At 42.5% G+C, this 23,961-nt stretch overlaps 1 protein-coding gene across 1 annotated transcript in view; it reads left to right on the plus strand.

The window, feature by feature from the left end:
* The window catches only part of fam172a (family with sequence similarity 172 member A), a 538,430-nt gene that overhangs the window by 358,918 nt on the left and 155,551 nt on the right, over positions 1-23,961 (plus strand). Inside the window, 1 exon segment of the mRNA XM_034170053.1 lies at positions 3,905-4,021. Within this exon segment, the coding sequence (XP_034025944.1) occupies positions 3,905-4,021 (117 nt within the window).

The raw sequence follows: 23,961 nt of genomic DNA on the forward strand, positions 1-23,961 counted from the left end.
GGCCCGCTGCCCGAAGAGGAAGCCGCCATGGTGCGCGGCCCGCTGCCTGAAGAGGAAGCCATCATGGTGCGCGGCCCGCTGCCCGAAGTCAGTGACGTCTTGGCGCGCACTACGTCATCACTTCTACTGATCCATGCTACCCCTGTCGGTCCAGCTTCGTTGTCACCTACAGCCCACTCAGACTCTGTTTCCGTGTGCATCGCAACCACCTCACTGGTGACGTCACGCCAATCTGCCATCTCACCCTCACCTACTGTCATTGAAACTTCACTGTGCTCTGCCTTCGCTTCATTCTCGCTGGCTGCTGATGGGGTCTCTCCGCACCGGGTGACTCGACCAGCGGTGGCTCCAGAGGGGGGAGCCCGCCCGCACACTGACAGTTCATCCGTTCCAGGGCATCTACAAGCTGCACCAGCATCTGTCCTGGAGACAACCTCCAAAAACAGAAACTGCAGGACGGTCAGTGGTTTTTCGTTGTTCCTCTGGTTACTTTTGATCGGTTCACATGCCTGTGATGCTCTCAGAAGTCTGTTAAAACTGCCTTGTCTGAACCTAAAACAGTCTTCTTATGAGTCTGTGAGAAATACGTTAAAAGCACTACTACCGAGCCAGAGAAGGTTTTCTTGTAAATTGTTTACAAAATTGCTAAATTTTTCATGTCACATTCTGAAACATGCTTCATGCAAATTTCTTTTTCGAGTAGTGACTGCCCTATGTGTATTCCAGATCTGCAGATTCTTTTCTGTGTTTGGTGCCTTCCCAGAAGGTCATTATTTTGGGGGATGTAACATCTTTCAGGCAGGTGCTGTATCCGTTTACTGGTTCCCAAATTATTCTTTCAGTCTGGATCACTTTACAGATTTATCTGGAATGATCAGTGTGAATGATTTGCAGAACGAGATCTACAAGGGTGGCCTGTTCTCAGGTGATATTTCTGTTCCTTGGCTGTATACTATATCCTGCAAGTGGTTACTAAACACTGTAGGTTTTTTGATCTTGTATTTGTGTGCCTTGTTTAAACTCCTTTTGGCTGCTCATATTAGTGCTTTAGATCAATGGTTGAAGCCCTATTTGAATACACTAAACTCCTGGCCCTCGATCACTTGGATGGTTACACGATACTGGGGTTTGGAGACTGGCTACAGTTTTCACTCTTGGCGGGTTTTTGGGGCAGTCTGGATTTCACTGATTTGTTCACTTCTGTGGTTTTGCCACTTGGTTTATTTCCCTTTTAAACGGCTGTTTTTTCTTTTATGTGGTTCCAGGCGTCTAGTCCCCAGATCTGTTCCTTTGTGTACTTGTATCTCCGCCTCTGTGTCCCATGCCCCCCAGAGTCCGGTCACTGATATGGCTAGCCACTTTGTGAAGCCTCATGGTCATCCTCCGGACCTTGGCCGGAGTCGGTTCCTTGCTATGCCTGTGCGCTGGATTTTTCATTATGGCCGTCCTCCTGCTAGTATTTCACTCCCGCCGCTTCCGGCACCTGTTTTTGGTCTTGTTTTTGGTCATCCGTGGGGTCTCCTGCCATGTGGACCTCCTGTGTGCTGCTCAGGTCTCTGTGTGCCCTCCTCCTTGTGTTTTCCCCCGCCGCCCTCCCCCTGTCGAGTTGTGTTGTTGCGTCCGTCCAGTGTCGGACGCTTTGGGAGGGGGTACTGTCAGGGATTTGGCCGGGTCAGGGCACTGAGCCCTTGTTTTTCCCCTTGTTGTGGTTCTCCGTCTGCTTCTGCGTTGATTTATCAGTAATGATTTTCATCATGAGTTATTCTGTTATGTTTTTCTTATCACTTTGTTACTTTCCATTCTTTAGCCATTGTCAAGTTCTGTTCTAGTTTTGTTCAGCCAGTTTGTGTTTTCATTGTTTTTCATTTAGCTTTCATCTGTATATGTTTTCTGTTATACTTTTATATCGGGTTTTGATTTCTGTTGATTAGTCTGTTCCTGTTTAATTCTGCTTTTGTATTGATTTTCTGATCAGTTCTAGTTGCTCTTGTATTTATGCTCATGTTTGATTTTGGTCCCTGTTGTATTACATTCTGACCCTGATTTCCATTTTACTCTGTTCTGCTTTTGCTGTTTGTTTCCACTCTGCACCTCCCATCATGTCTTCATTCCTGGTCTCACGCCCAGTTACTTCTGTTCACTCCACGCCCTGCACCTGACATTATGTTTTTTCCCTCACTTTGATGCAGTCTGTTTTGTTTCTGTTCACTCACACTCTTGCACCTGCTCCCGTGTCTTTGTCTATTACATCACGACACTTTGCTCACTCCCTACCTCACACTTTTGCCCTGTCTTACTCTTTAGCCAGAAGCCACACCCCTTCTAGATTGTTCCTCACGTGCACCTCCTTTACACCATCTGTCCCTCACTTCTCCCTAATTAGTCCACAAGTATTTAAACTCCACAGTCCTTCACTTCTTCGCCAGATTGTAGTCTTTGTACTCTTTCCAGCACCCATCACAGTCCTGTTTTTGTCTTGCCGTGTTCTGAACTTTGCTCTGTACCTCGACCATGCCTTTTGCTTCATCCCGGATGTCTGAGTTTGCTCGTGCCTCTGAACCCTGCTCGTTTGTGACTGCGTCTCAGCCTGATCCTGCTTGTACCTCTGCCACACTGACTGATTACATGTGTACCGAAACCAAGCCTGGAATAAAGACCATGATTTCTCCCACACCAAAGCCTTGTCTGGGGGTTTGCATTGTGGGTCCAGCCACTCCTGGTGACGGGCTCCCTCCCGCCCTGACATACATTAGTTCCAACTATATTGCTTTTCTTATTTTACATCACCAGCTCACATTGTCTGGAATTATTGTGAGTCATGGAGAAACTATCATTGTTCTCCTCATTACTTTCAAACTGGGCACATGGGTGTGAATGTCAAGTGTTGGTCACCAGATTATCACTAAGTTTGCTTTTGCAGCATTCCCTGACCCCTATACCCTTCTCCAGTCACACTAAATATATGCAGTAAGCGATTGTTAACCTATTGTCAGAAGTCCTGTTCTCTTTTTTCCCCATTTTATCTTAAAATGAAGAGTGAAATGGCTCTTTCCCAAGGTCTGGCTATGGTACTCCTTGGGGTGGGACCAGCGGTGTGAGAATTCTATTGTAGTGCAGTAACAAGTCCTTTGTGTGACATTTTCCTTGGCATTGACATTCAGAGGGGAATAGGCAGACAGGCCTGCAGACACCACATTCTTTGTGACATGTGAAGGAAAAGGGTATTAGGAATGGTGACTGAGCCTTTGAACGTGCGCAGGGAAGGACATTAGCACAGAACGTGACAAGGACATGCTATAGTGGAGCAGCTTTTTCATATTTCACTTCATAACATTGTGCTGTATACGCCAGGTCAAATCTCAATGTGTAGGTTACAAAGCTCTGCACTGGGCCAGCTTTGTCATGCAAGCAGGCCTACAGAGGAGTGGTGCATGTTAGACATGAAATCAAATGGCAAATATCTAAGTTTGTTTTGACATAATAAATAGGACATTTGAAAGTAATTGCTATATATTTGCACCTATAGAATAGTAGAGCAGGTGGCTCTGTGGATTAGGCATTTGGGTACCAATAAATGGACCAATATTCAATTCCAAGTTTGTTCACACTCTGTCTGTGTCATTGGACAAGACTCTTCATCTGAATTGTCCCAGTCCACCCAGCTGTCTATAGGAACTTTGGCCATGGAAGTAACGTTTTATGGACTGGTGTTCCATCCCATCCAGCAGGAGTTGTACACTCACAGCCTGATTGGCCTGTGTAGGATTACTATAGGATAGAATACCAGTATTCTTTTTCCCTTTCATTGTGGTGTCTCTTTGCCATTTAACTGTTCTCTCAAGTATTTCTGCCTTTAAATTAAAAAGCAGTGACTTATATAAATTTGATCTTTTTTTCCCATCAGATGAATCAGAGGGAAGTGCAGGTGAAGAACAAAGTATGTGCTGTGGCACTGACTGACTCAGCTCACAACATCTGGCTACAGGAGACCAGCAGAGGGACACAGGACTGGATGCAGCAGGTGGGAGCACCACACACACAAACATAACTCTTACCGTAGTAAGTTCTTTCAGCTTCTCCCTTTTTTAATTTGGGGTTGACACAGCAAGTCCAATGCTGAAGACCCTTCTTGATGTACCTCCACATTATTTGAAGAACACAAGAGTTCCCATACAGGGAGGGGACTTATCGTCCATTTTGAATTCAGTTAAGTATAACCACACAATGATAAAATGGAAGGTTTCCCATATTCTGCTGTTATCTAATTTGTTGCTGCAAAACCCCACTGATGTATTGAAGTATCACCAACTAAACGCTGTGAGGGGTGATTGAGAATTTTTCAACATCCCACCCAGTCAGACAGTTCAATTTCAATTCAATGTCAATTTATTTCATTTATATTGTGCCAAATCACAACAAAGCTGCCTCAAGGCGCTTCATACGAGTAAGGTTTAACCTTACCAACCCTTAGTACAAGCACACAGAGGACAGTGGTAAGGAACAACTCCCCCTGATGATATTGAGGAAGAAACCTCAAGCAGACCAGACTCAAAGGGGTTACCCACTACTTAGGCCATTCTAACAGTTACAAGGTTTTACAAAGTTATACAAAGCTGAGGGAACAGAAAATCAAAACAACATCAAAAACAAGGTGCAATTGTTGAGATGAGCTCTGCAGGCAGGGGGTCATCCAGCGCCCTGGGGTGCAGGGCCACCGTTCAGCCATCATGCCGTCAGTGGGGCCGTCACTGTGGCAAACTTTATTCCAAACGCAGACTGCAGTGTGCTGCATCAGCTTCAGGCATGGCATCTCGTGGTCAGTCCAGCGCCCTGTGGTTTGCAGCTGTCAGTCTTGTGCCACGTCATCAGTGCCTCAGACAGAGAAAAAAAGAGCAGAATCAGTCAACCATAAAAAATACACCTAAGGTATGAGTTCACCAGCAGTAAATCGACAGGAAGGCAGAGAGAATACTAAGGTGATTGCCGGCTGCTAGCCCAAAGCTTCACCAACAGACCCAGAATTTAGATAAAGTGAGGCCTAGACCTGTTCCGTTGTGAAGTCAAAACTTCAAACATTCTCCAGAAATGTTGGTTTCTCAGAATGCAAAAGCTGGAGAACCACACCCTACTTTTTCTGAGTCAGGCTCAAAACCTCTCAATTGTCCCTCGTACCATTAGATGTTATGAAGAACCGTTGTTTACATGTTTTCAACCCCTGTTCTTTCTAGGTTATGTCATTGAAGAACTAAGATGTTTAACCCATGCTACCAGTGCATGTGAATGCAACTGTGCATGCATATGTGAATGCACTTGAGTGGGTTTGAGCATTTGTGTATAAGCACGAGAGGTAGCATGCTCACGTGCATTTGTGTTGCCTTATTCCAGCACTTACCCTTTCTGGTATGACCTCAGCACCATATGCAGCACCTGGGCTCACTCAGTATGCACATAGAGATGAGGACTAGCCAAGACCAGAGATACTTGGGAGCCAGAGATGCAAATGTCACATGCGTGCACATGAACACATACACACACCATACCTTTATTTGTATGACATGTTCTCATATATTCCTTGCCTTTTGTATTTTCTGTCATCTCATATTCTGTGTGTGTATTCGGGTTGTGTATTTGCCTGCTCAAGTGGATTATTTGGGGGTGGGAGGGACGGGCTGTTTGATTGGTGGGGATTCAAGGTTGCACTGACCTTTTTCTCCTTGTCTGGCATTTGCTAATTTTGAGTCATCTGTGGGATGTGTGGGACACATCTTAATTGGAATGTTAAGTAATTTTCTGTTCTTGTTTATTACCCAGGCCAATAAATCTGAAATAACCGTTGATGTTAAATAAGCACAAGGAGACAAAGAGTCATTCTCTCTTGTCATCATTAACCTGTATTCTATTTTTAAGCTAATTAAAGGAAATTTGGGGGCACAAAAGCCAGTAGAATGCATTTATGATGTTGAATGATGCTTCTAAAAATGTAATAGCTCATTTTAAAACCCCTAAAGATAATATTTTTGCAATTATACCCCTTGCAGACAAATATTTTGAGGGTTTTGTGTGTGTGTGTGTGTGTGTGTGTGTGTGTGTGTGTGTGTGTGTGTGTGTGTGTGTGTGTGTGTGTATTGGGGGGGGGGGGGTGTTAAAATATAGGAATCACCCCGTCTGTCCATCTGTACTCATGTCCATGTGCTTTAAGCACAACACATCTGAAATCATAAATCATTTGGTCATTTTTAATGAAGCCCCACACAGTTGGAGCACACCAAATAAAGATGTGCATGAAAGAAAATAATCTATGTCCAAAGCCACCGTCGTGGGATAATTGAACAATTTTTTGTTTAATTAATGCATCATACTGCATGATATTGACTTTGAAGGGGTAACTCCTCCTACATTGCATTATGATTTTCAGTTAAATTTCACACAATCAGATCACACCATGAGAAGTTGTTCATGAGGCAAATAATTGTGGTGTGATGTTTCCAAGAGGAGATAAGTGAACTTTTGATGTTTTTTTTTTGTAATTCATCATATTTGTTGGATTTACAGAGGTTGGTCAACTTGTTAATTCAGGTGTTTCATCACTTTCACTCTCATCCACTTTTTTCCAGACTGAGTACAAGTACGAGTACAGACATTTGGGTATTCGTCGATACAGAGTACCGATACGAATACTTAACGACACTTTACAGTTTTATGATGACTTTCAAAGTATGTTTTTTTCATCAGCTGTTCCTTACTTTTTCACTGTAACTATTACCAATATCATTAGCTTTGTTTTTATTTATAAACATTTCACTTAAATCATGTAACATCACTTTTTGACTACAACAAATTGTCCTTTAACATTAGCTGTGGACTTCAGCACTACAAAATATACAACACCAGGAACAGAACTGAAACTGTCCATCAGTAACTTTACTTATGGCTGTGAGGACTAAAAGCCTTTTTTGAAAATGTGAGGGCAGATTCTCTTTGATGAAAAGAAGCTTCTCCGGGTTATCAGCTGTGAGCCTGTTTCTGTTTTTATCTACAATATGTGACACTGAGCTAAACAGCCTTTCACTCTCCACACTTTTTTTAAACTTTTAATTAAATACGTACAGATAACATACACAAATACATACTGTAAATGTTTTTTTCCCCCAAAGGTGGAACATGTAAATATTGGAGGAGCACAGTGTCACATGCACACACACAGACGGTGTTGTGCGGCATCTCAGCTCCACACGGAGGCAAAACAGAGTTACTTTAACATTATTTATTTATTTTTTCTTTGTGGATCATGGGATGATTTCATAGTGTACACACAGCCTGTTGCCTGTGGTAACTGAGACGTTAATGAATGAGGTGCGCAGTGACTCTAAACTTCTGGCGCAAAAGTACTGCCCGTGGAAAGAAGAGGAATTAAGCTAACGCAGCACCACAGACATTCAACAAAAGGATTACACCTGTAGTGGACTGAGCTGGTCTCATATTAGGTTGGACTGCCACACCAAGGGCTGAAACTCACTCGATAGAAAATCTCCGCCGCTGAACCCGTGATCTGAGTGCTGACAGAGGAACTGCGGAGCAAAGTCCCAAAGTCACAGAGGAACTTTTTTCAGCCATGAGAAGGAATTAAAGTATTTTCAGATGTTGTTTTCCAAACTCAGGAGGCTGTATGTGGATAATTTTTCTTCAGGATCATAGTAGAGAAGCTTGAATCTTCGACTGGACTGGGTTGCTTGACGCGAGGACGTTTTCGCTTCAAATCGCAGAAGCTCAGCTAAAATTCTTGCTCTGGTGGTCTGACTTCTGTCTCGACTCTTGTAGACAAGAATAATCAAGAAGTCACAAAAGCTGGAGTTTTAAACCTAACCAGACTCCTCCTACCAAGAGGCAGACTGCTATAGGCTAGTGACTAAACAATAGCTCTAATTAGCACCTATTGTGCTCTAGTTAGCACCCTCCTAATGACAGGGCAGCTGTCCCTCCTAATGATGGGACGGACCCTCTCATGATGGCTCCCTTGACGACTCTGCTGATGACGTGAATGACTCATTACCATGAACAAAAGACTGAAACTGCTTTGACCTGAGTACCCCATTGTAAACAGGGGATAAAGTGTGTCTCAGACCCCCTCCCCGGTTAAGGCTGGGTTTCAAACGTTTCACAAAGAATGCCTCCTTGACCCCTCTCTCAAACCATTTCTTCTCTCCTGCTAAGATTTTAACTTCCTTGTCCTCAAACGTGTGGTTAGTGTCTTTAAGGTGGAGATGAACTGCAGACTGAGGTCCACTGGTGCCCTCTCTAATACTCAGATTCAGTGACAGAAGTAATAGTTAATGTCGAAAGTGTGGGCACTTTCTGGACTGAAAATGAGTTTTCTAGATTAAGATCATAATCTGATTCTGTTCTAATCCATGATGTTGCCATTATTTCATATCATGTGAAAAGTTTTGTAACCAGTTCTGCAGGTGGCCCCCAGCCTAGAGAAAGCTTGCAATGTGGTTGGTAGCGTGATCAGCACTCTGTTATTTTATTTAATAAATAAATAATAAAAATCCACTTATTTTGAAGAAATTAAAATGAGAGGGCTAATTAGAGCTATTGTTTAGTCACTAGCCTATAGCAGTCTGCCTCTCGGTAGGAGGGGTCTGGTTAGGTTTAAAACTCCAGCTTTTGTGACTTCTTGATTATTCTTCTCTACAAGAGTCAAGACAGAAGTCAGACCACCAGAGCAAGAATTTTAGCTGGGAAGCTTCTGCGATTTGAAGCGAAACGTCCTCGCGTCAAGCAACCCAGTCCAGTCGAAGATTCAAGCTTCTCTACTATGGAAACCACCTGGACAACTGAGAGCCTACACAAAAACATCTTCAGGATCATGTGATGATGAATTCCACGAACAGGTAAGACTTTTATTTGCTCTGTGTGTGATACTGGTATCGCGATCGATGCATCCCTATTTAGTACAACTGATATGTATATGTGAGCAGCTAGTGTGGTGGAGCGGGGACTGTAGTTTTGAGAGCTTGATCATAGATCTCTAGTTTCTGTTGGTTGTGGCTAAATTTTCCACCACTAGTCATCAGTGAATTACTGGATTGTAGGTATGGAATTCCAGATAGCAAACCCTTGGTCAGCATGAAATTTAAGGCCAATCTAAAATCAAATCTGTCCCAGTTATTTACATTAGGAACAGAGTGTGTGCACATGTAGTGGGTCTCCTGAAAGGTCAGAGTTTGAGTACACGCAGTGCAAAAAAGGCACACACAGACACCTATACAACAGGCATATATACGCTTTTTGAAATATGTTTGTGTCAGTAACCTTTACAGAGCTGGATTTGAAACGTAAACAACACTTCTATTTCGCATTGCACACTCCGGGAACATCACCAGCAGTAACACAGCAGGGCGTTAGCAGTGAACCTGAATAATACCATTGCTGGTGTGTGTATAAGTATGGCTGCCCATATGAGTGGGTGCATGCAAGGTCGGAGCACCCCAGAAATACAGCAGTCTGTTCTTCTCAGAGAGGGATAATTCCCTCCCTCTGGGGTTCAAAAGGTCAGTCAAGGGTGGGACGGAGGGATGAGGTCCAGTGTTTAAAAAGGAGGTGACGGGATTTGGAGATCAACACCTGCTGGGCCATGTTATCTAAATGAAATGGGTCAGATGAGGGGCAGCTCACGTCACAGCTAAGATGAACAAGTTACTGAGTGAAGGTGAGAGAAGAGAGGTAAGAGGGCATAAGCAAAGGCAACAAAAGAAAGACCCAAACAGTCTCACAAACAGCAAAAGAAATGTTCAAAGAAATCAAGAAACATTAAATAATTTAAATCTCGCTGCAGAGAAAGTGTGGGGCAGAGCTGTGGAAAAGAAAAACAGACAGGTAGGATGGGAATGGAATGAATACAGATGGAGGATAGGAGATGAAGAGATGTATGTGGAGATAGATGAGTAGCATAGTGAGGAGAAGTGCGAGAGAATCTCGGATGATGGTGTACAGCTGGCAGCCTGTCACAGTCTCCAAGGTGTCTCCTGTCACTGCGCTGGCCTGCTGTCACACTCTAGTGGCCTGCCCAGATCGCACACATGCACACACACGTACAGAATACACTGTGGTCATGAATAAACCATCCTAATCCATAGAGATTATACAGCCAGTGAAGAAGGTGGGAGAGAGACAGACGCAGAGAGAGTAAGCATGAACTGAGACTTGGGGCTGCTTTCTGAAAACTTGGCTTGCCATATACGTTATGGTTTAGGAGGCTTATATAAAGGGAAAGAGGCCTGTAGATGTAGTACATCCTTTTCATTCACCTGGAGCTACATGGCTGCATTTGGATGTATTGAGAACAGTTCCAGACTCCCCAGCAATGCCAGCCAGCCCAATGTGTGTATGTGCAACTTTTGCCATTTTTATATCCATTTCATTTGAATGTTTCATGGTTGGTGACTGCTGGTTGGCTAAAATAAAATATATAAGCGTGGCTTCTTGTCTTTGGTACTTTGGTCTTTCCAGAAAATCCTTGGGTTCTACTGGAATGACTTTGTGCCAAACTAGCGTGTACGGGAAGCTCACATGACGTGTACTACTTGCATGGCAAGTCATAGTATTTTATGACAATGTGGCATGATTCCTTGTGCATGGCCTAGCATGCAGGTGCCTCGATGCTGTGACCCTGGCAGCGGGAACTGGCCAAGTGGATGCTTATATATTATCTGACGGTGGCAAACAGATGGCTATTTTTGGCAGGTGGTATCAACTGGTTCTCTGCAAACCAAGACCCAGCACCAAGTTGTTTGGATGAAAACTCAAAATCCATGGAACTGAAAGAAAACTGAGAAAAAGTTGATAAAACAGTGGCCAGGAAGTAGCAGGTGATGTGCTACATTAAATGCCACACAAATGCTGCACACATCCAGCGGACACATGAAGCACACACACACCGGCACTGCAATGGTTGCCACTAACATGCCATTCACATGCCTTATGTATGAGAGGGGCTTTAGAAACTAACTATCATTCAGAAAAGAATAGGCTACTTGTGTGATATTATGTGTGGAAACTATTTCTCTTGCTCACTGGCAACCACACCTGCTCCTAATCCATCATCCATCCAGCTTCCACTAGCCATCCAGCAGGAAACAGACCTACTATGGAATATTACACAGGCAAAACAAAGTTACCTTATGGATTTGGATATGGACTTGTATAACAAAGTTCACCAAATATTAAGGAATTTGTTCTTGTTTTATGTCTTTTTAAATTTGTGAGTTAAAAGATGATAGCTTTTATTGTTTGAGTTTGCACCTAAACTGGAGGTGATAATTAATTTGTTTGTGTATCTTTGTACTCGCTGCATTTTCCAGGGTACATACATAGGCTTTTCAGCAGCTCAGAAAAATAATCAGATTCAGTGACAGAAGTAATAGTTAACGTCGAAAGTGTGGGCACTTTCTGGACTGAAAATGAGTTTTCTAGATTAAGATCATAATCCATAATCTGATTCTGTTCTAATCCATGATGTTGCCATTATTTCATATCATGTGAAAAGTTTTGTAACCAGTTCTGCAGGTGGCCCCCAGCTTAGAGAAAGCCTGCAATGTGGTTAGTAGCGTGATCAGCACTCTATTTTATTTAATAAATAAATAATAAAAATCCACTTATTTGAAGAAACATGATGCCACAGCTGTGTTGGTGACCTACCATGGCTCAGGTCCACACATGCAGCTGAGCCAGCAGTGTTTTTGCTGTCATGCTGAAACACCTGCTGATCTTTCCACATCATTTGTCTTTGATTTTTTCCACCTTGCTGTCTTTTTAAATTTTATGACACTAATTTATTTGTTTGTTTCATTCATTTTAACTGGCACATGCAGTCAACCTTACTTACTATGATATTTCGAACCACTGATTCAGTCTTTTATCCAGATCCACACTCCATGCAACGTATTTATATATATTATTTGTATTATTATATGCCTGAATCTTTTCCAAAATCATCATGTAGTGTTGTCTTTCAGGTTCTTCCAGGTGCTTGGGATCTCCACACATTGAGATTTGGTGCAGGTTTTTTACTGGATGCCCTTCCATACATTACACTGGTCAACAAAAAAAAAAAATGTTTTTTTTTTTTCTTTTCTTTTCTTGCATGGACTTTGAGAACTGATTCAGGGTAAATTTGGGGTGCTGAATCTGAATCTAAGCTTAGATTTCCTCTATCACATCACATTTTTTTTTTTGCAGTCTGCAAGTTCCGTATGGATGAATTACACAAAATGTGCTCATTCACTCGCTAGTTTGACGCCACTATTCATGCACAAAAGCAGCTTCAAAAGCATAGTTTTTAAACCAGGTTCGCCAAATGTGACCACAGAGCCATCCTATCGTTTATGGCACAGAAGAGCTTCAGTGCTTGATATGAGAAATATGTTTTCATATCTCAAAAACGTGATGTGATTGGCAAAAACAAACACCAGATTCAGAAACTTCATGCAAGAAAGATCGTGTTGACCAGTGTCATTTCATTTGTATATGGAAAAACAAACACACACAGTCCTAAGTCTTCCCAAGCGGTCTTCCAGCCAAGTACTATTCCGGACCCACTCTGCTTTGCTTCTAAGATCTGATCAGGTGTACACAAAATGTTGAAAACTCCCTATCGTGCCATGTTGACGAAAGTAAAAAACATTCTTGGAGTCATCCTTTTATTTGGATTCACTTCAAATGTTAATAGTTTCTTCCTTGGCAATTTTGTGTAATCCTACTAATGTATACAAGCTGAAAACATTACCTTCTTGATGGCGATAGGCAAAGGACTTTTTAAACAAAATAATGACAAACATAAAGAGCCTACTGCCTGCATGACATGTGCATATGTGCCACAAATCTGTGCATACACATCGACAGAGTAGTGAATGTGACGAAGAGTCAGATCTGTTTACATGTTTGTTTCTCCGTCCGCCTCGGTTTCAGTGGAGCTATTGATCGGCAGATGAGCTGCTTGAAGTCATGATGCTGGGCATCTCAGGCAGCTGATGTGATGCGCCATACTTGTGTCACGTCGCCTTTCTCTAATCCCAGCCAGCAGGCCTTGCCTTTGTGTGACTGCTGTTATGCCTGTGGCCTCCCACAGCACAGGGGCTGTGCGCTATACGTGTGTGCATATGTGCCTTCATGCGGGAGTTTCTGTGTGCACATGTGTGTTGTTGCCGTGACAAATGTATTCAAACCCTAGCTACCCTGCCTCCATTGGTGGCAGCAGTGGAAGTGAAGGGGGAGGGCCCTTTGAAAGAATCTCATCCTTTGCCTCTCTCCATCTGACTTCAGCCCACTGTTCCATAGCCCAGCTGACATCTTCCTCCAGACAGACTGAATGAATTAAAGGAGATACAATGAGACACTCGGTGTACATGGCAGTCAAGGAACCCCACAGCCTCTGTGACGCTCTGCCGTCCAGTCCAGGCTCAAAGATGAACACATCTCCTGAAAACAATCTAAAAATATACAGTGTGCCACTGATTACCTCCAAGATTTGTCATTTTCTCCAAAAGCTAAACTTCTCATGCTTCTACCTTTATTTTCCCCCATTTTTCCTTCTATCTACCTCCAGCTTCTTCCCCTCTTTTCCTGTAAGAGCTATCCTGGCACAGAGATGTCTTCAGATGATGGGTCACCAGCTGTGATCCTGTTGATCACCTGCCTTGCATGTTTTCCATGTGTACCTACTGCAGCCACAGCTAATAAGTCAAGTCTAGTGTTTTCTAGCTCTTGATTGGCTGAAAACACCTGACTTATTTAATTAGCAATGGTTCAAGCAGGGAGAGCTGGAAATCATGCAGGCCAGGTGATCACCAGGAGCAAAGTTGTTAACCAATGATTTAGAATGTGGCTGTTGAAGATTTGATCATATTATACCTGCAGCAGATAGATGGTTATTTTATAGATGTGGAAATTGTCCGGTTGGCTGTCTGAATAGTTGCCATGCAGGACTCAAGGTGGTTTTGTGGTGTTGTGAATGCTAGCAGCACATGCTGCCAGACTTGACTTGACTTTTACAATTTAAATAGAACCTTTATTTAACCAGGTTGGTACCATTGAGATTGAGATCTCTTTTGCAAAGGAGACCTGGACAATTCTAAAGTTTCCAATTCACCAAACCTGGATGTCTTTAAATGTGGGAGGAAACTGGAGCACCGGGAGGAAACCCACACAAACACAGGGAGAACATGTAAACTCCACACAGGCCACAGGTGGGAATCGATCCCTTATGGTTTGCCATGTCAGGATATACCCTTATTTTGTGTTTCTAGGGTTACAGAGTCGGCAAGGCTTTAGCTTTTTTGCTCCTGTCTTGTGGAACAGTCTGCCTGCACAATGTAGAAATTCCACTTACTGTATGTGGAATATTTAAAGATCTACCTCAAAACATGTTTTATACTGTTTAGAATTTGTATGCAGTTTCAATTTATTTATATGAATTTTTATCCTGTATAAATGATGTGATTTTGGTCTTCCGTTTTTTTTTTTAATCTATTCTTTTGGTTTTATATTCTTATGTGTTTTTCTTTTAACCTGTACAGCACCTTGAAATTTTTGACCTTTAAGTTTGTTATAAATTACATTATTATTATTATTATTATTATTATTATTATTTATTGAACAAACAATGTCACGGGGGATGTTTATGTTTGAAGGATAGAACCATTTTCATCTTCCTTCTTCATTTTTCTTTTGGTTGTGTGAGAACAGATTAAATATGAGCTTTATTTACAGCAGTGCTTTTTGAGCACAATTCCCAGCTGAATTTCCTTCACTTGTTGATATTTAAGGATTTGTGTACATGGTCCAGATGTTGCATCATAATCATTTGTCCTCCATATTTATATATAATCTTACAATAAATATATCACTCTGGAGCAAAAGATTATTTTCTTTGACATAGATTCCTCTGCTCCATCACAATGTTCCAGAGAAGGAAATGATTACTGAGTGCAAAAATGAAAGCTGTAGATTTCGACATTCATGCAGGAGAACAGAAGGTAGAAATGGAGTGAAATACAAAAATCACTTTGCCTACCAGTTGCATAAATGAGTTTGATTCTATTTCATGCTTTATGTAAGTTTTTTCTAACATTAGACCATATATTCCACCCATTGCAGAGCAGCTCACAGCTGTCATTGGTAGTTTGCACCCAACGCAGTTTTTGTGTTACACTGCATACCTCTGTAGTGTAAATAGCAAGTACAATTGTGGTCTTCTATGAGGCCAATGGGGACAGCACAGTGGCTTAGTGGTTAGCACTGTTGCCTCACAGCAAGAAGGTCATAGGATCGATTCTCTCCTGTGGCCCTTCTGTGTAGAGTTTGCATGTTCTCCCTGTGACTGTGTGATCCAGCTTCCTCCTGCATCCAAAAATATGCAGGTTAGGTGAACTGGAAACTTTAAATTGTCCATAGGTGTACATGCAGGTGTGAATGTGTTCTAGCCTCCATGACATTTAGTTAGAGTAAGCACACACACAGTGCAGGGTTCTCCTCGTACAATGGAATAACAGCACAGCACCACTATGCTGCCATCACAACGCTACTATACTGTGGCATCATCTTGCAATGTTTTTTTGATTTGACAATTTAGTCATCAGTCTTCGTCAAAGTCATTTAAAGATATCAAATGTGACTCACCTTTCTGCTGTTGCTAACAGGGATTCTTGTCTATTGTTGTGGGCAAGAAACGAGAATCGTCCGCCATTTCACACCAGACAGTTTTTATTTGTTCTTCATTAATGTGCCTTTTTTGTGGGGCAACCAACAAGAGTTCTCTGAGGTGGACTGGACCATTGATATCTCCCACTTCGCATGTTCATAAACTGAAGTTACGGTCCCTCATGTAAAGGAAAAAATAAATACAATAAAATAATAATAATATCCTCCGTGTGTTGTGGGACTGATTAAATATCGTTCCTCCAAATTCTGCCGCTGTTACCGACTCAGTGGCAAGCTGAAGTTACAGCCCCTTATGTAAAGGAAAAACAATAATAATATCCTTTGTGCGTTGTTTTTGTGGGACTTCACTTTTCCTCCAAATGACTCGTTCGCTGCCGCGTCTGTTATCGTCTGCTACTGACTGCATGCAATGACATCCTTCACCCCGCCCACAGGTCCGGCTAATGAGGTGCTCCCTCTCCCTCTCCGCTTGACTTGCTCCTGCTGCTATTCCAGCCAGGTTGAGAATGTCCAAGTGTTCATTTGCTTTAGGCTATCTGCTGGAGCGTGTTTGTAGCCCGGTTGCCATAGAAAATCACTAACAAATACAAACTCACATACTACAAGAAAACAACAGTAACGTGATGGTGACGACATGTCATTTGGTAACTCCTCACCAATGAAATGTCTTGGTACTGGTAGCTCATTTTACAAGTGAAACGCTTACTAAATTTGCTAAATCCCAACCATGTGAAAGCACATTCACCAATGCGGAAAAGACACCGCTGTTGCCATGACAAACACACAACAATGACATCACACCCTGGACAACCTCCTTGGTAGATTGATTGATTGTTTTTATTTCATACGCTCAATGTAAGTACAACCCCAATTCCAATGAAGTTGGCATGTTGTGTGAAATGTAAACAAGAGAAATTTAATGTTCAAACTGATAGACTTTTTTGTTTTTGTGCAAATATTTGCTCATTTTGAAACGGATGCCTGCAACACATTTCAAAAAAGCTGGGACAGTGGCAATAAAAGACAGGGGGAGTTGATGAATGCTCAAAGAACACCTGTTTGGAACATTCCACAGGTGAACAAGTTCATTGGAAACAGATGAGTGTCATGATTGGGTATAAAAGGAGCATCCCCAAAAGGCTCAGCCATTCACAAGCAAAGATGGGGCGAGGATCACCACTTTGTGAACAACTGTGTGAAAAAATAGTCCAACAGTTTAAGAAAAATGTTTCTCAACATTCATTTGCAAGGAATTTAGGGATTCCATCATCTACAGTCCATAATATAATCAGAGGAATCAGAGAATCTGGAGAACTTTCTACACATAAGCAGCAAGGCTGAAAACCAACATTGAATGCCAGTGACCTTCGATCCCTCAGGTGGCACTGCATTAAAAACCGACATCATTGTGTAAAGGATCTTACCGTGTGGGATCAGGAACACTTCAGAAATTCATTGTCAGTTACAGTTTGTCGCTGCATCCACAAGTGCAAGATAAAACTCTACCATGCACAGCGAAAGCCATACATCAACAACATCCAGAAACGCTGCCGCCTTCTCTGAGTCCGAGCTCATTTGAAATGGACAGATGCAAAGTGGTAAAGTGTGCTGTTGTCTGATGAGTCCACATTTCAAATTGTTTTTGGAAATCATGGACGTTGTGTCCTCCGGACAAAAGAGAAAAAAGACCATCCAGATTGTTACCAGCGCAAAGTTCAAAAGCCAGCATTTGTGATGGTATGGGCGACTTACACATCTGTGATGGCACCATCAATGCTGAAAGGTATATCCCAGTTTTGGATCAAGACATGCTGTGATTGAAGCAACATCTTTTTCAGGGACGTCCCTGTTTATTTCAGCAAGACACTGCCAAGCCACATTCTGCACGTGTTACAACAGCGTGGCTTCGTAGTAAAAGAGTGCAGGTACTAGACTGGCCTGCCTGCAGTCCAGACCTGTTGCCCATTGAAAATGGGATTATGAAGCGCAAAATACGACAACAGAGACATCGGTCTGTTGAACAAATGAGGTCGTACATCAAGCAAGAGAAAGAATTCCACATTCAAAGCTTCAACAATTAGTGTCCTCAGTTCCCAAACCCTTATTGAGTGTTGTTGGAAGGACAGGTGATGTAACACAGTGGTATACATACTACTGTCCCAGCTTTTTTGAAACGTGTTGCAAGCATCCATTTCAAAATGAGCAAATATTTGCTCAAAAACAATAAAGTTGATCAGTTTGAACATTAAATACACTCAACAAAAATATAAACGCAACACTTTTGGTTTTGCTTCCATTTTGTATGAGATGAACTCAAAGATCTAAAACTTTTTCCACATACACAATATCACCATTTCCCTCAAATATTGTTCACAAACCAGTCTAAATCTGTGATAGTGAGCACTTCTCCTTTGCTGAGATAATCCATCCCACCTCACAGGTGTGCCATACCAAGATGCTGATTAGACACCATGATTAGTGCACAGGTGTGCCTTAGAGTGTCCACAATAAAAGGCCACTCTGAAAGGTGCAGTTTTGTTTATTGCGGGGGGATACCAGTTAGTATCTGGTGTGACCACCATTTGCCTCATGCAGTGCAACACATCTCCTTCGCATAGAGTTGATCAGGTTGTCAATTGTGGCCTGTGGAATGTTGATCCACTCCTCTTCAATGGCTGTGCGAAGTTGGTGGATATTGGCAGGAACTGGTACACGCTGTCGTAAACGCCGGTCCAGAGCATCCCAAACATGCTCAATGGGTGACATGTCCGGTGAGTATGCCGGCCATGCAAGAACTGGGACATTTTCAGCTTCCAAGAATTGTGTACAGATCCTTGCAACATGGGGCCGTGCATTATCCTGCTGCAACATGAGGTGATGTTCTTGGATGTATGGCACAACAATGGGCCTCAGGATCTCGTCACGGTGTCTCTGTGCCTTCAAAATGCCATCAATAAAATGCACCTGTGTTCTTCGTCCATAACAGACGCCTGCCCATACCATAACCCCGCCGCCACCATTGGCCACTCGATCTACAACATTGACATCAGAAAACCGCTCACCCACACGACGCCACACATGCTGTCTCCCATCTGCCCTGGACAATGTGAACCGGGATTCATCCGTGAAGAGAACACCTCTCCAACGTACCAAACGCCAGCGAATCTGAGCATTTGCCCACTCAAGTCAGTTACGATGCCGAACTGGAGTCAGGTCGAGACCCCGATGAGGACCACAAGCATGCAGATTAGCTTCCCTGAGACGGTTTCTGACAGTTTGTGCAGAAATTCTTTGGTTATGCAAACCGATTGTTTCAGCAGCTGTCCGAGTGGCTGGTCTTAGACGATCTTGGAGGTGAACATGCTGGATGTGGAGGAGGTCCTGGGCTGGTGTGGTTACACGTGGTCTGCGGTTGTGAGGCTGGTTGGATGTACTGCCAGATTCTCTGAAACGCCTTTGGAGACGGCTTATGGTAGAGAAATGAACATTCAATACACGAGCAACAGCTCTGATTGACATTCCTGCTGTCAGCATGCCAATTGCACGCTCCCTCAAATCTTGCGACATCTGTGGCATTGTGCTGTGTGATAAAACTGCACCTTTCAGAGTGGCCTTTTATTGTGGGCAGTCTAAGGCAGACCTGTGCACTAATCATGGTGTCTAATCAGCATCTTGATATGGCACACCTGTGAGGTGGGATGGATTATCTCAGCAAAGGAGAAGTGCTCACTATCACAGATTTAGACTGGTTTGTGAGCAATATTTGAGGGAAATGGTGATATTGTATATGTGGAAAAAGTTTTAGATCTTTGAGTTCATCTCATACAAAATGGGAGCAAAACCAAAAGTGTTGCGTTTATATTTTTGTTGAGTGTATATTGTCTTTGTGTCTTTGTCAATCTTCAGTTGAATATAGGTTGAAGAGGATTTGCAAATCATTGTATTCTGTTTTTATATACATTTAACACAACGTCCCAACTCCATTGGAATTGGGGTTGTACATAATATAATTGTAAATACTTTGAAAATACATGGATGACAAAAGAAAGTGAAAACATTTCCATTGTGGTTCACTATGATTTTTACTGAAGGAGATGAGGCAGAAACATTTAGCTTTGACTCAGGTTGCAGCAACTGGGCCAAAATGAATAAAAGAAGAATTGGCATTACTACCTGAACATTCTTTAATCAAATTTATGATATTAACGTACATGTAACTGTTTTATTTTCAATAAATGTTGTTGTGAGCTCATGATTTGGGTGTTACTGTGAGCCTAAGTACCTTATTGTCCAATATTTTGGAAACATGGTATGTAAAAGGTAAAAATATCATGGCCTAATTAACTTAATCCCAGAGCAATTTGGTGTATTTATCTTATACGTTATGTGCAATAAATAACATTCTATCATAAGAAGAACTTTTTGTTGGACATTTTCTTCTCTTAATTCTCTTAAGTTGTATATTTAGAGAAGACTGAAGGCTGAAGTTGCAGGAAATGGCCTCCAATTGTACTTGAAACAGTCAACATACTAGAGTTTCCTCCTCCAGAGGACCTGCCTCCTCCAGTGGACCTGCCCCCCCCAGCAGCATGCGTTGATAGTTGCCAACGAAACTGCTATACTAAAAATTTCTGCGGAGAACCCTGCAGTGTGTGTGCTTTCCAATTAAGGGTATTAATATGCCAATGGGCATATTGGTTTTTAAAGGAGGTGTGGTGAGATGCAGTGCTGGTGCGTTGGTATCACAAGGATGCAAAAAGCAGTTGCACCATAGACTAGCAAAATTCTGGTTTGAAGTTGAGGACAGTGCCTCTGTGGTATTTAAACAGCATGATAGTCAGATGCACCTTACAAAAGTGGGTTTATGTGGCACATACACCCTGTTTGTATACACAAAAAAACATAATTGAAAACAATTTTAAAAACTAACACTCATGAAAAAATACAAACCTTCACCTACTTGCTTGACTTAAGAGAGCTTTGGTGGCTGCTGTCCTTGGTAAGGTTAGAACTTACTTGTGTGAAGCGGCTTGAGGCAACTTTACATTAAAATTAATGTAATTTAATTTGTTTCATTTATACAGCATCAAATCACATTACATTAATTTTAAATTAATTAAATTGCTGTCAACTGATACATTGACAAGTTTATGTTGATCTATTGACTCAACAAAAAACATCTCACTTGAATCTGCTTTATGAGTAGCAGAGCACTGTGTACTTTGTGCTCTCCAGCTCGGAAAGGGGAGTACATATTACACTCTGACTGCTTTATTTTGTGTCTTGCCCAAAACATGCCTGTTACAGAGGACAATTGTAGCCTGTTTGTGCCCTACACCTTAGTTTGTGCTCAGATTTCATTAATTTCCTTTACCCGCTTATTTCAATTAAGGGTCATAGGGGAGCTGGAGCTTGTCCCAGTGATCATTGTGCAAGAGGCAAGGTACACCCTGGACAGGATGCCAGTCTGTTGCAGGGCCACATATAGACAAAGACATTCACACTCAGTCAATTTCAAGTTTACAATTCAGCAAACCTGCATGTCTTTGGAAGTGGGAGGAAGCTGGAAGGAACGCGTGTAAACACAGGGAGAACATGCAAACTCTATACAGAAAGGACTAGGTGGGATGTGATGCCACAACCTTCTTGCTGTGAGGCAACAGTGCTAACCACTCAGCCACCATGCCACCTGCACTCCAATTTCGGGTCAGGTGGATGGCAAAGTGGAGTTGGACATGCTTCAATTCCCCTTGCAGTATGGATCTTAGACCATGCCATTGATAGTCAAGATGAGGTCCATTGTGTCTTGTCATCAAGTCTAGGAGCAAGCGCTGATGCGCCATCAGCATCTATACTGCCTTGGGTCCTAGATGGCAACCATCCAGACAGACAACTGGTCCATCCCATCTCTAATAGCCCAGTCACATGGAGTACGACAATTCCTAAACGAAGGGAAAAAAGTAAAAAAAAAAAAGAAAAAAAAAAGTCACAATTCATTGAGAAAAGGTGGACGAACGAGCTTTATCACCAAATAGCCCGTGAACCATGGCCGCAAAAGGGATGAAAGAGGAACAAAATGAAACCGAAGCTAACATTGATCTCGACGCTGTAAACGAAACGCGCCTGGAGTCACTGCTGGGGCAATGTGTGTCTGCATCTCTGCGTTCCAGCACTCGGTGCTGGGATGGAGCTCATAGCGACTGAGTCCTGGAGAAACTGCAAACAGAAGCTGTGGAGATCTGTGCGCACGTCGGTGGACCCACCTGCACTGGTTCCTCGTCCAGAACAAAAGAGGGATCATCTCCTCATCATCAGTATACTCACTGTCTGACGACACACTGGGCACTCCATCTTGCTCCAATTAAAAAAAAAAAAAAAAAACACAAAACGCTGGTGTGCCGTGGTCACTGCTGTATCACTGTATTGCATTACTAAGCCATATATTGATTTATAACAGAAAACTGTCAAAAGGGGGAATAAATATAAGTGTAAAGATGGTTGAATATATCAGAGCAGTAAATTGATCAGTCCATGTAAATGTGCATCGACTCCCCATGTGTCGTTATTTCCACCAGCTGCAACTGATCCACAATGTGAATTTTGACTTTCAGAACAGCTCTTATATAATCATCTGAATCATCTACCTGTTGCCACATGTACATAAGGGCTGGATTGTCATTCCTACACTCATATTGTTATATTTAATAAAAAATAATATGCGCACACAGGAGCTGCTGCTGCTGCTGACTCTGCGTTCAAGTACTGTCAAAAAGTACACAACTTTTTGTTGTTTCAAATTCAGCAGTTGCTTGTGGCCAAATAATTAATTGTATCCACACAGATGAATTCTGGCCTATGTAAGGTGCCTGAGCCCAGTGAAGCTGACCCCCCACCCAGATAAAAAAAAAGAATCCAAGCAAACAGGCTGAGTTTGCCCTGTAATTTCCGACGGTACATGAATGCAGCAGCAGCAGTGCTCAGAAACGGCTTCTGTACTGTGTGAAAACCTTCAGCTGGCTGAATGAAGTCAAAGTAAATGCTAACATTTCAAAAACTAAGCAAACTATAAAAAAAAAAGTCAAGAATGACAGCAAAATGAAATACAGACAAATTGAGGTTTTCGGTGGCATTCGTTCAAATTGGGGGGGCCGGACAGCCAGGTCTGATCGCACACAGCACGGGGAGGAGCCTGTCAGCTGATCACAGCACACTGACAGCTGGATAGCAGCTCAGTGCACACATTACAAACACAGAAACCACCACCAGGACAGTTATATAAATAATTACGACAATACCTACATAAGCAATTACATAACAAATAACGAAAATAAATTAATGAATGGTTGATCATTGTATACTACTGGATGAATGAATGAATGAATGAATCTTTTGGGCACATACACATACACTCAACAAAAATATAAATGCAACACCTTTGGTTTTGCTCCCATTTTGTATGAGATGAACTCAAAGATCTAAAACTTTTTCCACATTTACAATATCACCATTTCCCTCAAATATTGTTCACAAACCAGTCTAAATCTGTGATAGTGAGCACTTCTGCTTTGCTGAGATAATCCATCCCACCTCACAGGTGTGCCATATCAGGATGCTGATTAGACACCATGATTAGTGCACAGGTGTGCCTTAGACTGTCCACAATAAAAGGCCACTCTGAAAGGTGCAGTTTTGTTTTATTGGGGTGTCCAGTGAGTATGCCGGCCATGCAAGAACTGGGACATTTTCAGCTTCCAAGAATTGTGTACAAATCCTTGCAACATGGGGCCGTGCATTATCCTGCTGCAACATGAGGTGATGTTCTTGGATGTATGGCACAACAATGGGCCTCAGGATCTCGTCACGGTATCTCTGTGCATTCAAAATGCCATCAATAAAATGCACCTGTGTTCTTTGTCCATAACAGACGCCTGCCCATACCATAACCCCACCGCCACCATGGGCCACTCGATCCACAACATTGACATCAGAAAACAACTCACCCACACGACGCCACACACGCTGTCTGCCATCTGCCCTGAACAGTGTGAAACGGGATTCATCTGTGAAGAGAACACCTCTCCAACGTGCCAAACGCCAGCGAATGTGAACATTTGCCCACTCAAGTCGGTTACGACGACGAACTGGAGTCAGGTCGAGACCCCGATGAGGACGACGAGCATGCAGATGAGCTTCCCTGAGACGGTTTCTGACAGTTTGTGCAGAAATTCTTTGGTTATGCAA

This window comes from Thalassophryne amazonica, chromosome 5 (genome assembly GCF_902500255.1).
Source record: "Thalassophryne amazonica chromosome 5, fThaAma1.1, whole genome shotgun sequence".
NCBI lineage: Eukaryota > Metazoa > Chordata > Actinopteri > Batrachoidiformes > Batrachoididae > Thalassophryne > Thalassophryne amazonica.